The sequence below is a fragment of the Oryx dammah genome, unplaced genomic scaffold, assembly GCF_014754425.2.
Source record: "Oryx dammah isolate SB20612 unplaced genomic scaffold, SCBI_Odam_1.1 HiC_scaffold_1, whole genome shotgun sequence".
Classification (NCBI taxonomy): Eukaryota; Metazoa; Chordata; class Mammalia; order Artiodactyla; family Bovidae; genus Oryx; species Oryx dammah.
In genome coordinates, this window is record NW_024070185.1 from 81,070,543 (window position 1) to 81,084,651 (window position 14,109).

General features: G+C 37.7%; 1 protein-coding gene across 2 annotated transcripts in view; it reads left to right on the forward strand.

Moving 5' to 3' along the window:
* Positions 1-14,109, forward strand: part of ERCC6L2 (ERCC excision repair 6 like 2) — a 151,092-nt gene that overhangs the window by 46,939 nt on the left and 90,044 nt on the right. For both annotated transcript variants that reach the window (XM_040245234.1, XM_040245244.1), the window contains exons 7-11: positions 3,814-3,954; positions 4,561-4,674; positions 5,477-5,596; positions 8,165-8,236; positions 10,463-10,608. In XM_040245234.1, the coding sequence (XP_040101168.1) occupies positions 3,814-3,954; positions 4,561-4,674; positions 5,477-5,596; positions 8,165-8,236; positions 10,463-10,608 (593 nt within the window). The remainder of the gene's footprint in view (positions 1-3,813; positions 3,955-4,560; positions 4,675-5,476; positions 5,597-8,164; positions 8,237-10,462; positions 10,609-14,109) is intronic.

A 14,109-nucleotide genomic window follows, 5' to 3' on the forward strand; every position in this document is an offset into this window, starting at 1 on the left:
TTTCTGCAGACTGGAAGGTCATAGTTTCTCATAATTGTGGAGTCTGCCTCCATTGGTGAGGTTGGACCACTGATTGTGAAGGCTTCCTAGTTTGGGGGACTTGGGCCTCTGTTCTGGTTGATGGAGCTGGATATTGTTTCTCTGAAGGGCAGAGCCATATCCAGTAGTGTGCTGGGGTGTCTACTGGCTTGGTATGGCTTTGGGCAGCATGTCTGCTAGTGGGCAGAATTGAGTTCCTGTTTCACTGAAGTTTTGGCCTGACATGTACAGCTCTAAAGCTTGCTGGCCTTTGTGGGGGGCTTGGTCTTAGCATTGAGATAGAGGCCTTTGGGAGTGCTCTCGTTGATTAATGTTCCATGGGTTTGGGAGTTCTCTGGTGATCCAGAGTCTTGGACTCAGGTCTCCCACCTAGGGAGTTCAGGTCCAACTCCTTACTGTAGCACCAGGACTTCACAGGTCACACAGCACAGAAAACAAAACCCCAAGAATAATGGTGAGAGCAACACTTAACAGGCCAGAGCACCCAAAGAAACTCACATACTTACAAAAGAGAAAGAAGAGAGAAAAAAGAGAAGAGAAATAGAAAGGATAAAAACAGGAGTTAAAAAAGAAGAGAGTAGTCAAACCAGTAGGTAAACTTATAAACAAAAATGAATACTAAAAACTAGACTAGCAAAAACACAAAATCAAAAACATGGGAAAATACAATATAACTAAAGAGTACTGTAAAAGTAGGAAAATAAAATGAATTTATTTAAAAATAAGATGTTTCAAAAATAGGAAAAAGTATATTTTAAAAAAGAAAAAAGAGTAATGAAGAAAATACTTTGGCCACCTGATGTGAAGAACTGACTCCTTGGAAGTCAGGAAGAAGCATCGTCCTGATGCTGGGAAAGACTGAAGGCAGGAGGAGAAGGGGATGACAGAGGATGAGATGGTTGGGTGGCATCACCAACTGGATGGACATGAGTTTGAGCAAGCTCTGGGAGTTGGTGATGGACAGGGAAGCCTGGTGTGCTGCAGTCCATGGTGTCGCAAAGAGTCAGACACAACTGACCAACTGAACTGAACTGAATGAAGAAAAACCACATTAGAACAATATGGAAAAGAAAACAAAAATAGAATGATGTTAAGAAGAATGTCCTCAGGATTTCTCCATTGACTTCTCCGCACAGTGTGCTCTAGTCAATCTGCCTACTCAGAAAGTCCTCCGATATTTCTGGGAAAATCTCTGGATCTGTTATTGTCAGTGTGAGGTTGGCTCAGATCCAGATCTTCCCTTACTCCAGCTTATACTTGCTCCCCAAAGCCACAATTGCCCCTAGAGTTCACAGTCTCAGGCTTATTGTGGGGATTTAATCCATTGCATCTGCGGCTGCAGGAGTGATTTCCCCTTTTCTCCTTTGCTCACAGAGCTCCTGGTGTTCCACTTTGGTTCTGGCCCTGTCTCTGCTTGTAGGCTACCCTCTGGTGTCTGTTCCCTGCCCAGACAGGAGGGGGCAAAAGTAGCAGCTTATTGGGGCCCACTTGCTCAGTTGGGCTGGGGAGAGAGAGGGGTAGGGCAGACACAGTTGGGGTGTGTGGGGAGTGCCCGCTGTGAGACCTGCAGGAAATCCCTGCAGTCTGAGATGGATTGTGTGCTCCCCAGGCGGGTTGGCCCTGGGTTGTGGGTCCCTCAGTAGAGCCAAGCTGCTCAGGCTCCCAGGAAGGTATGGTCAGTGACCCGCACTCGCTCACAGCATGGTGGCAGCTGTGACCTCTGGAGTCGAAACTGTAGTGGCCTCCTGTCTTCTGCCTTTGGCAACACACCTGCTTTTCTTCTTCTGGGGTCCCAGACTGCAGCTGGCTTATCCCACCTACGGCACTGGTGAAGGTGGGGTCCTGCATTCTCCGTGTGCAGAGTTAGAGCATTCCCATGGCAGTAGTCTCTTGCCTCTCCGGTGGGCCCAGGCTTCTCTCTGTACTCCCTCAGCTGTGTGTTACTAGTGCCCTCAGAACAGCTTCATGACAGCCAACACCAGTCCTTTCCCTGGGGTCTCTCCCCTGAAGCCTGAGCACTGAGCCTGCGTTCGCTGCTGTGGGCATGTAAGCCACTTCTTGCCTGGGGAGTGCTGTCTGGTACAGTCTTTGTGGGGAATTCTCTCCATTTTGCCTTCCCAGCTCCTTCCCCTCTGAGGTTCCAAAGCTCCTCCCAGACTCTGCCTGCGAGAAGGTTTCTGAGTGTGTGGAGACATTTCTGCCTTCACAACTCCCTCCCCTATTGCACAGGTCCTGGTCCTGAAATCCTTTGTCTCTTTTTTTATCCTTATCTTCTGCCCTGTCTCATTCTGTGGAGATTGACTTGCCTTTTTGGAAATCCCCAGGGTCTTCTGCCAGCATCCAGAATGTGTTCTATAGGAGTTGTTCCACACACAGATGAATTTTTGATTTTATTTGTGGAGGGGAAGGTAATCTCCCTGTCTTATTCCTCCATCATCTTAAAAGTCCCCGCCTCTGAGAATAAATTTTAAATGTTCCCACCATACACACAAAAAGTAGTTATGTGACATGATGAATGTGTTAACTAGCCATATCGCTGCACTTATAATTTTACAATAAAATCACATATCAAATCATAATGTTGTATACTGTAAACTTATATGTTAATTATATCTTAATAAACTTGGGGTAAAATAATAACTCAGAATTTCCCCTTGTATCTTAATCATTGACCCTATTTTCAATATTCTCTTTTTATTCTTATATCCACAATTTGTCTTCTTTTTGCAGTAATGTTCTGTGGTAATGATACACACATATAAATATTTTTAAATAGATGGCTTTCCCTCTTATTCACATTCCTCAAAGTCCTACTATGTGTATATTTAGTTTTATGACCCTGGTTACATACAGCTATATCTCGAAGAACTTTACCAGTTTCCAGACTACCAGAAATATAAGGCAAAATGTATCCCCTATTACTGGCATTATTTTCTTGTGTTTTCTTCTTTTCTTGAATTTGGGCACAAGGTGGGAATTTGACAAGTTTTGCCTTCATGTGTATTTGTTTAATTCTTATATTTACTAATTTTGGGAATTTATAGCAAAAATACTTTATCCTATCTTCAGTAATAGGAAGTTTAAAATTTTTTTTCCAGATTTTCAAGTAATTCACAGAGCGTTATCTGTGTCATTGTTCTAAAAATCTTTCCTTTTCTAGTTTTTTATTTGACCTAAACTTTAATCACTTATTTGCATGATGGGCTAATAATGTGGAACGCTGAAAAGACCCACAATAATATGTTGAGAAATTTATAAGGAAATCGCATGCTTAGCTTTTTCACATTTTGAGTTTTAAAAATTAAAGAGCAAACTGTGAGATTGATTTGAAAAGTATAATTTGTATAGTTTGGGTAAGGTGACAGCATGGAATGAGGAGAGATGTTCTTGTATTTTTCTGTTATACAGCGATGTGCATGCGGATGTGCTAAGTTGCTTCAGCAGTGTCTCACTCTTGGTGAACCTATGGACCATAGCCCCCCAGGCTCCTCGGTCTATGGCATCCGCCAGGCAAAAATACTGGAGTAGGTTGCCATGCCCTTCAGGGGATCTTCCCGACTCAGGGATCGAATCCACGTCTCCTGCGTTGGCAGGCAGGTTGTTTACCACTAGCGCCACCTGGGAAGCCCATATAATGATTACATGGGCTAATCATGTAAGAAACACCACAGTGTATGAGCAGTTTTCACTCTTACAGTCTGTGAAACCTGATGCGCATGGTAATTATCATTGCTGTAAAAATACTAATAACTACCTTCTGTTTTATCTTGACAGATGGTATATTGTTCTCTGACAGATTTTCAAAAAGCTGTCTATCAAACAGTATTAGAAACCGAAGACGTGTCTTTGATACTTCAATCTTCTGAGCCTTGTACCTGCAGCAGTGGCCAAAAAAGGAGAAATTGTTGTTATAAGGTAAGTATTTCAGTATGGTATGTTTCCCTGGTAGCTCAGATGATAAAGAATCCTCCTGCAATGCAGGAGACCTCGGTTCACTCCCTGGGTTGGGAAGATCCCCTGGAGGAGGGCATGGCAATGCCTCTAGTATTCTTGCCTGGAGAATCCCCATGGACAGAGGAGCCTGATGGGCTACAATCCACAGGATTGCAGAGTCTGACACAACTGAGTGACTAAGCACATTACACGATATCTTTACTGTCTTGTTTTTGATTACACAGTACTCAATTCTAGTATCAGAGTAAGTAGCAGGTAATATAACTTTTCCTCATGGTTTTTTATCTGTAGAAGCTGTGTCACCATGTATACTTCCTGGAATGAGGACTTTCTCTACTCTTTTATTAAAAACATCATTGTGTTATGGTTTACCAAAAGTATAATTCCACATTAGTGATTCATGGATATTTTGTATATATCATTTGACCATTATTTTCTCATAATGTATTGTGCTGATCGTAACCAGATAATAAATATTATTGTAAGTGATATATTTTTGGTGTAATTAGTTACATCACCATGTTAGTCCCTTGCTTATTTTTATTTTCTGTACTTTTATGGTTACAGACCAATTCACAGGGCGAAACAGTGAAAACTTTGTATTTCAGTTACCTTGCAGTCCTTCAGAAGGTAGCTAACCATGTGGCATTACTGCAGACTGCTAGCACCTCTAAACAACAGGTTTGGGTTGGCTTTTTAAATTTCTTTGTGATTTTAGTGTATTTGGTATAAAATTTCTTAGCCAAATATCCTGAAGTTTTCTTTGTTTGAAATTTAAGAGGTAACTGACTTGCTTGTTTTTTAATTTAGATGTCAGAGAAGTTTATGCATTTAAATTTTTAATCAAAGTGAGAAAAGTTAACCTTAAAATAAATCTTTTTTATGCCTCTGATATGTTCATATTATTTTCATTTTCTGAATAACTTTTGATATATTACCAACTAAAGATATTTGATGAGTCCATCCTAATTCCACTAATAATGTATCTAATTATGTTTATCTAATCTATTGTATTAAAGTGAGGCTTTATAATAATCTGTATATTAAATATTTAGTAAAAATCAGTAATTTCAAAATTTAGACACACATGGAATCATTAACTTTAGTCATGTCAGTTGTGTCTAAAGCACAATATAAATAAAAAGATCTTTTTAAAAGCTTTTTGTATAATGTTTTTATATTTTGCTTTTGTGTGATAGGCTTGAGGCTGTTAAAATGTAATTTTAAAAGACTACTGTCTGAGAAGTATTCAGTTCCTTATTTTGAAAATCTTAAAAAAGTAACAGTGAAATTAGTAACCATATCACTATCTCAGAACTCATCAAAGCCTTACATGTTTAACATATCACTTTAAGGTATTTTGAATTAAAGAAGGTAAAACTTTCCACCTAATACATTCCTTCTAATTATATTTTTTATAAATATTTTCAAATTATACAAGTTTAAAAGTGCTGAGATTTCTTTTCTTCCTTCTTCCCTTAAGGAAACACTTATCAAAAGGATATGTGATCAGGTATTTTCCAGATTCCCAGATTTTGTGCAAAAAAGCAAAGATGCAGCCTTTGAAACACTTTCTGACCCAAAATACAGTGGAAAAATGAAGGTAAGTTGTTGTTTTTTCAGTTTGCATACATGCAAGGATGATGTATTTAAAAGTTTAAATATTTATGCAAGGAGATCCAACCAGTCCATCCGAAAGGAGATCAGTCCTGGCTGTTCATTGGAAGGACTGATGTTGAAGCTGAAACTCCAATACTTTGGCCACCTGATGTGAAGAGCTGACTCATGTGAAAAGCCCCTGATGCTGGGAAAGATTGAGGGCAGGAGGAGAAGGGGACGACAGAGGATGAGATGGCTGGATGGCATCACTGACTCGATGGCCATGGGTTTGGGTGGACTCTGGGAATTGGTGATGGACAGGGAGGCCTGGCGTGCTGCGGTTCATGGGGTCGCAGAGAGTCGGACACGACTGAGCGACTGAACTGGACTGAACTGAAATAAAATGGGTCGTCTTTATTCTATAGTTCAGAACCCTTATGCTCAGCACAGAGAATCCCTTTCCTTCCTCTGTGGTTCTCTTTTCCACAGTGTTTGGAGCTGTCATTGCCAGATGTGTAAGTGCCTGTTTTAAGAATGACAGTGTCACTGCTATTTCACAGGCTTTCGATTGTTTGCTTCCTCTGCAAACACCCTGTATATGGGGGCAAATTATTGGCATTTTGGCATCAAAATCAAATCTGGAATTTAGGCTTCTTACTGTAATAGAGAAACAGAGGGGATAAAATGAGAAGAGGTATATATCTGACTGATTGTTGTAGAAAATAAATATCAGAGTTTTTAGAAACTAGGTGTAATTAAACACATTTTATTACATATACTTAAATAAAATTTGGATACTTACTAAAAGAAATTTGTTATTGTTCAGTCTCTAAGTTATGTCCTACTCTTTGCAACAGCATGGACCTGCAGCAGTCCATGCTCCTCTGCCATCCAATATCTCCTGACGTTGGCTCGAATTCATGTCCTTTGAGTTGGTGATGCTATCCAACTATCTCATTCTCTGTCACCTTCTCATTTTGCCTTCAATCATTGCTAGCATCAGGGTCTTTTCCAATGAATTGGCTCTTCGCATCAGATGGCCAAAGCTTCAGCTTCAGCATCATTCCTTCCAATGAATATTCATGATCGATTTCCTTTAGGATTGACTGATTGGATCTCCTTGCAGTCCAAGGGACTCTCAAAAGTCTTCTTTCTCTAGCACTACAATTCAAAAACATCAGTTCTTCAGCACTCAACTTCTTTATGGTCCAGCTCTCACAACTGTACATGACTACTGGAAAAACCATAGCTTTGTAGGCACAGTAATATCTCTGCTTTCTAGCATGTTATCTAGGTTTGTCATAGCTTTACTTTCAAGGAGCAAGTGCCTTCTGATTTCATGGCTGCAGTCACTGAAGTGATTTTGCAGCCCAAGAAAAGAAAATCTGTCACTACTTCCACTTTTTACCTTTCATTTTGCCATGAAGTGTTGCGAGTGGATGCCATGATCTTGTGTATGTGTGTGTGAGTTGTTCAGTCCGACTCTTCACCACTCTTCATGGGGTGTAGTCTGCCATTCTCTTTTGTCCATGGGATTCTCCAGGCATAGGACTGTAGACTACCAGGCTCCTCCGTCCTTGGGATTTTCCAGGCAAGAATACTGGACTGGGTTGCCATTTCCTTCCCCAGGGGATCTTCCCAACCCAGGGATCGAACTTAGGTCTCCCATATTGCAGGCAGACGCTGTACCCTCTGAGCCAACCAGGGAAGCCCCAATTAAGCCATGATCTTAGTTTTTATTAATGTTGAGTTTCAAGCCAGCTTTTTTTACTCTCTTCTTCACCCTCATCAAGAAGCTCTTTGGTTCCTCTTCACTTTATGCCATTAGAATGGTACAGTATGTATATCTGACATATATATATATACACATATATCTGATACTTTAACAGCATTATCTTTTAGGATTATAAATAACTCAGCTGCAGTTCTGTTACCTCCACTAGTTTTGTTTGTAGTAATAGTAATGCTTCCTAAGGCTCACTTGACTTAACACTCCAGGGTATCTGGCTCTAGGTAAGTGTCTGCACCATTGCAGTTATCTGGGTCATTAAGACCTTTTTTCGTACAGTCCTTCTGTGTACACCTTTTCTTAATCTCTTCTGCTTCTGTTAGATCCATACCATTTCTGTCCTTCATTGTGCCCATCCTTGCATGAAATGTTCCCTTGATAGCTCTAGTTTTCTTGATATTAGATAGATATCTAGGCCCAAGTCCTAAAAGAAATGCGGTTCTGTAATTTAGTTTCTGAACATACTGTAAGTATAAAAAAGTGTTTTTGGAAATTAATCCATTTAAATGCATCTCATAATCTAAAATGCTTCCTTTTTATTAATACAGATGAGATGAACTAAGTCCTTGAGCAATTTAATTTACCTCATTTTTAACAATATCATGATGAATTTCATGTAATATCTAATACTTTAAACTTAGAAAAAATGAAGGGAATTATCAAAGATTACTGAGATTATATTGTATAAAATAATTTTTTTTTCATTCTTAAGTGATGTTTATGTATATAAAGTACACTTTTTATTGAAACTGGTTCACTGATGTTCTTGTGGTTCTCTTCCAGGTTCTTCAGCAGCTTTTAAATCATTGCAGGAAAAACAAAGATAAAGTTCTTCTTTTCTCCTTTTCCACCAAGGTGAGTTTTGTCTGAAGCATATTTTCGATTGACTCAGGTCTAGTTCCTGAGGCTTAAAAGTCTATAAAGAGATCTCTGTATCTTAAAGAGATTGAAAAAAGCATCCAGCCACATTTACTGCTTATGTAAGTAGTCGCTCAGTCATGTCCACCTCTTTCCGACCCCATGGACTGCAGCACACCAGGCTTCCCTGTCCATCATCAACTCCTGGAGCTTACTCAAGCTCCTGTCCATTGAGTTAGTGATGCCATCCAACCATCTCATCCTCTATCATCCCCTTCTCCTCCCAGCTTCAATCATTCCCAGCATCAGAGTCTCTTCAAATGAGTAAGTTCTTTGCATCAGGTGGCCAGAGTATTGGAGTTTCAGCTTCAGCGTCAGTCCTTCCAGTGAACACTCAGGACTGATTTCCTTTAGGATGGACTGGTTGGATCTCCTTGCTGTCCAAGAGACTCTCAAGAATCTTCTCCAACATCACAGTTCAAAAACATCAAATCTTTGACGCTCAGCTTTCTTTATAGTCCAACTCTCACATCCATACATGACTACTGAAAAAACCATAGCTTTGACTAGATGGACCCTTTGTTGGCAAAGTAATGTCTCTGCTTTTAAATATGCTGTCTAGGTTGGTTATAACTTATCTTGCAAGGAGCAAGCATCTTTTAATTTCATGACCGCTGGCACCAACTGCAGTGATTTTGGAGTCCAAAAAATAAGTCTGTCACTGTTTCTTCATCTCTTTGCCATGAAGTGTTGGGACCAGAAGCCATGATCTTTGTTTTCTGAATGTTGAGCTTTAAGCCAACTTTTTCACTCTCCTCTTTCACTTTCATCAAGAGGCTCTTTAGTTCTTCTTCACTTTCTGCCATAAGGGTGGTGTCATCTGCATATCTGAGGTTATTGATATTTCTCCCAGCAATCTTGATGCCAGCTTGTGCTTCATCCAGTCCAGCATTTCTCATGATGTACTCTGCATATAAGTTAAATAAGCAGGGTGACAATATACAGCCTTGATGTACTCCTTTCCCTATTTGGAACCAGTCTGTGGTTCCATGTCCATGTCTAACTGTTGCTTCTTGACCTGCATACAGATTTCTCAAGAGGCAGGTAAGGTGGCCTGGTGTTTCCATCTTTTTAAGAATTTTCCACAGTTTGTTGTGATCCACCCAGGCAAAGGCTTTGACATAGTCAATAAAGCAGAAGTAGATGTTTTTCTGGAACTCTCTTGCTTTTTCAATGATCCAGCGGATGTTGGCAATTTGATCTCTGGTTCCTCTGCCTTTTCTAAATCCGTCTTGAACATCTGGAAGTTCACAGTTCACATATTGCTGAAGCCTGGCTTGGAGAATTTTGTGCATTACTTTGGCAGCATGTGAGATAAGTGCAATTGTGTGGTAGTTTGAGCATTCTTTGGCGTTACCTTTCTTTGGGATTGGAATGAAAACTGACCTTTTCCAGTCCTTTGAACTGGAAGTCACTGCTGAGTTTTCCAAATTTGCTGGCATATTGAGTGCAGCACTTTCACAGCATCATCTTTCAGGATTTGAAAGAGCTCAGCTGGAATTCCATCACCTCCACTAGCTTTGTTCATAGTGATGCTTCTTAAGACCCACTTGACTTCACATTCCAGGTTGTCTGGCTCTAGGTGAGTGATCATACCATCGTGATTATCTGGGTCATGAAGAACTTTTGTTCTTCTGTATATTCTTACCACCTCTTCCTGATATCTTCTGCTTCTTAATAATTTCTGTAGGAAATGGTAATGAGGTAAACAACTTTTAAAACAGATAATTAAATCTCCATTGCCTTCTCTGATATCAGAATTACTTACTATCAAATAGCAAACATAAAGTTAGATTTCTGATTCTCTACTTAGATGTTTTTGTTAATAATTAAAATGTTCTTTAAGATATTGAGTTGGCCAATACTTTTCTTTTTATTCCTTTTTTTTTTTTTAGTTTAGAAAGCTAAAGATTGATTTTTTTTCCCTTGAAAGATTGATTTTTCTTTTTTTAATACAAAGGTTGCCAAATGTTAAAGTCAGTTTCAGTATAATAGTAGGAAGATGTATGAGTCAGAAATTAGAAAAATATTTGTTGCTGTTGTAATTATAAGAAAGAAATTGTGAACAGTGATATTAATACTTAATAAAGCTCATCTGTATAATGGTGTGAAACTTATTAAACCATGAGTTTATTTTTGCATGTCTCTGTATCTTTCCTCTAGTTGCTTGATGTGCTGCAGCAATACTGTATGGCATCTGGACTTGATTACCGACGACTTGATGGAAGTACAAAATCAGAGGAAAGAATCAAGATTGTGAAAGAATTCAACAGTACTCAAGATGTAAACATTTGCCTTGTCTCTACAATGTAAGAAAATAAAATTTTATAACTTGATTTCTATCTAATTGCTCTTAAGATTTAAGATAATCCTTAACCTATTACTGAATTTTCAGTGATTATGCTTCTATTGCTGTGTTTCATTTAGCTTTAAGGAGAAGCAACAAAAATGCTATTAATTTTGACTGGGATAACAATATTGAGTTTTATCTAAACTTTTCTGTCAGTTCCATTATTTTCATCCTCTTTATACGTCTGGCTTTATTTTTTAAAATATCTGAAAAATGGATGCTTCTTCATCAAAATATTCTGTAGTTTTTTGACTCGTGTATTGTGGTTAGAGCAGTCAGACTTAATTGAATAATCAAGTTATTAATTGAATAGTTGAGAGTCACATGTGGCAGTGATTTTCAAACTGTGGTCAAGGAACCCTTGAGAACCCTTAAGGAAGGCTTAATGGACCAGGAGTTTCCCTCCTCTGTCTCTACTTGGTCTCAAGGAGAGCAGCTGAACTTTTATAGGTTTTATAAAGCTAAATCAGTTCTAACATCTGTTTATGAATCTCAGTGAACTTTTAAAGACATACACATACTTTAGAGAAAAATTTAAGTTGATATAAACACCTGAGATTAGTCTCTTTTGGCAGAGGTAAGAAATCTGTAACTTTTTAACATCTAATATAATAAGTATTTTATAGATATACTCCCACTGTCTTTCAAAAACAATTTCAAAGGAGATTTATTTATTTATTTATTTATTTATTTATTCAAGATTGTAGTATCATTGACTTACAATGTCATGTAAGTTTCAGGTGTACAGCAGAAAGATTCAATAACCTATATTATTTTTCAGGTTCTTTTCCCTTTTATGTTACTGCAAAATGCTGAGTATAGTTCTCTGTGCTATACAGTAGGTTCTTGTTGGTTATCTGTCTTATATATAGTAGTGTATATATATTAATCCCGTCTTCCTAACATATCCCTCCCCTCCCTTGATCTGTGAGTCATCTTCTGTTTTAAATATAAGTTCATTTGTATCTTTTTTTTGATTCCACATGTAAGTGATATCATATAATATTTATCTTTATCTGGCTTACTTTACTTAGTTAGATAACCTCAAAGTCCATTCATGTTGCTGCATTGTATATATATGTATTTATCCATTCATCTGTGGATGGACATTTAAGTTACTTCCATGTCTTGGCTCTCATAGATAGTCCTGCAGTGAACACTGGGATGGATGTATCTTTTCCCATAATAGTTTTCTCCAGATATATGCCCAGGAGTGGAATTGTAGGATCATATGGTAGTTATTACTGCTTTTCATAGTGGTTATACCAGTTTACATTCCCACCAACAGTATAGGAGGGTTCCCTTTTCTCTCTCCAGCATTATTATTTGTAGACTTTTTGATGAGGGCTATTCTGAATGGAGTAAAGCGATACCTCATTGTAGTTTTGATTTGCATTTATCTAATAATTAGTGATTTTATACATTTTTTTATGTGCCTGTTGGCCATCTGTATGTCTTCTTTGAAGAAATGTCTGTTTAGGTCTTCTGCCCATTTTTTTGATTGGATTGTTTGTTGTTCTTAATATTGAGCTTTATGAGCTGTTTGTATACTTTTGAAATTAATCTCAAGGGACTTAAAAAAAAACATATAAAATACAAGAAAGGAAAAAGTAAGTAAGTAAAAAAATTGCTTTGGAAATTCCCTGGAGGTCCTATGATTAGGACTTAGTGCTTTCACTGCCATGGGATATGTTCAGTCCCTGGTAAAGGAATTAAGATCGCACAAGTTATACAGCGTGGCCAAAAAACAGAAAAATTACAGTGAGAAATCAAATATATATGGTGAGTGAGCTACTTAACTGCTGAGGACTAAAATTATTCTTGAATTCTTGCAGCTAAGGCCTGAGAAGCTCTAGATTTCCATTTACCTGTGAATGAATTCAAGAAGAATTTCACACATGAATCCTTAAATACTCAGTATTAAATGACAGAACACTGTCTTCAGCTAAGTTTTATCAAACACACATAAGCATTCTTAATTTTTAAATAATGTTTTAAAGGTAATAAATACCTTCAACAATAGTTCAAATAGTTCAGAATTTATCGTGACAACCAATTACCTTTCATTCCTGTTCTGCTTACCTGTAGTCTAATTTGATAACCTCTGCCATAAAGTTCCTAATTTTCACTTCAGCTATATTGCAAATTGCTATTTAATCTGTCCATTGAGTTTTTAATTTTAAAATCTATTTTTTGTGTTTAGAAGTCCTGTCAGCTGATTTTTCAGCAAAACTTTATAGGACAGGAGGGAGTAACACATTATATTTAAAGTACTGAAATGAAAAAAACAAAACAAAACTTATTGCCAAGAATACTTTACCAGCAAGGCTATCATTCAGAATTGAAGGAGAGAAGAAGTTTGCCACACAAGCAGAAGCTAAAAGTTCATCATCACAAAATGGGTCCTATAACAAATGTGAAAGGATCTTCTTCAAGTGAAAGGAAAAGGCCATAACCAGAAATAACAAAATATATGAAAGAAAAAAATCTCACTAATAAAGACAAATATATAGTAAAGGCAGTAGTTCAAACCCTTAAGAAGGGGTAGAATGAAGATTAAAAGACAGAAGTTGCAGAACTATCTTCAATATTTAAAATGAAAAAGAATCTGAAAAACAATATAACTGAATCACTTTACTATACATCAGAAACTAACACAACATTCTAAATCATATATGTTTCGATTTTTTTAAAAAAGGAAAAGTTGTAAAAATAACTACAACTACATTAAATAGATGATACAAAAAATAGAAAGATGTAAAATATGGTGTTCAAAACATAAAACATGGGGTGTGGAGTAAAAATGTAGTGCTTAAAAGCATTTGAACTTAAGCAACTGTCATTTTAAAACAGATTTATATAATGTGTGTATATATATAAATATATAAAATTGTGTATATGTGTGTATATAAATATATATGTAAGTATACATATATGTATGTGTATATATATTGAACTGGACCATAAATAAGGCAGAATGCCAAAGAATTGATGCCTTTGAATTATGGTATAGGAGAAGACTGCTGAAAGTCCCGTGGACAGCAAAGAGATCAAACCAGTTGATCTTAAGGGAAATCAACCCTGAATACTCATTGGAAGGACTGATGCTGAAGCTGAAGCTCCAGTATTTTGGTCATCTTGTGCAAACTGCTGACTCAGATTGGAAAAGTCCCTGATGCTGGGAAAGATTGAGGGCAAAAGGAGAAGAGGGCATCTGAGGATGAGATGGCTGGATAGCATCACCAATGCAATGGATATGAACTTGGGCAAATTTCGAGAGATGGTGTGGGACAGAGAGGTGGTGTGCTGCAGTCCATGGAGTCTCAAAGATTCAGACAAGACTGGGTGACTGAACAACAACAACAACGTGTGTGTGTGTATATTTATGTATTATATATTTACATATGTATATATACACACACACATGTCAATATATATGAACCTCATGGTAATCATAAAC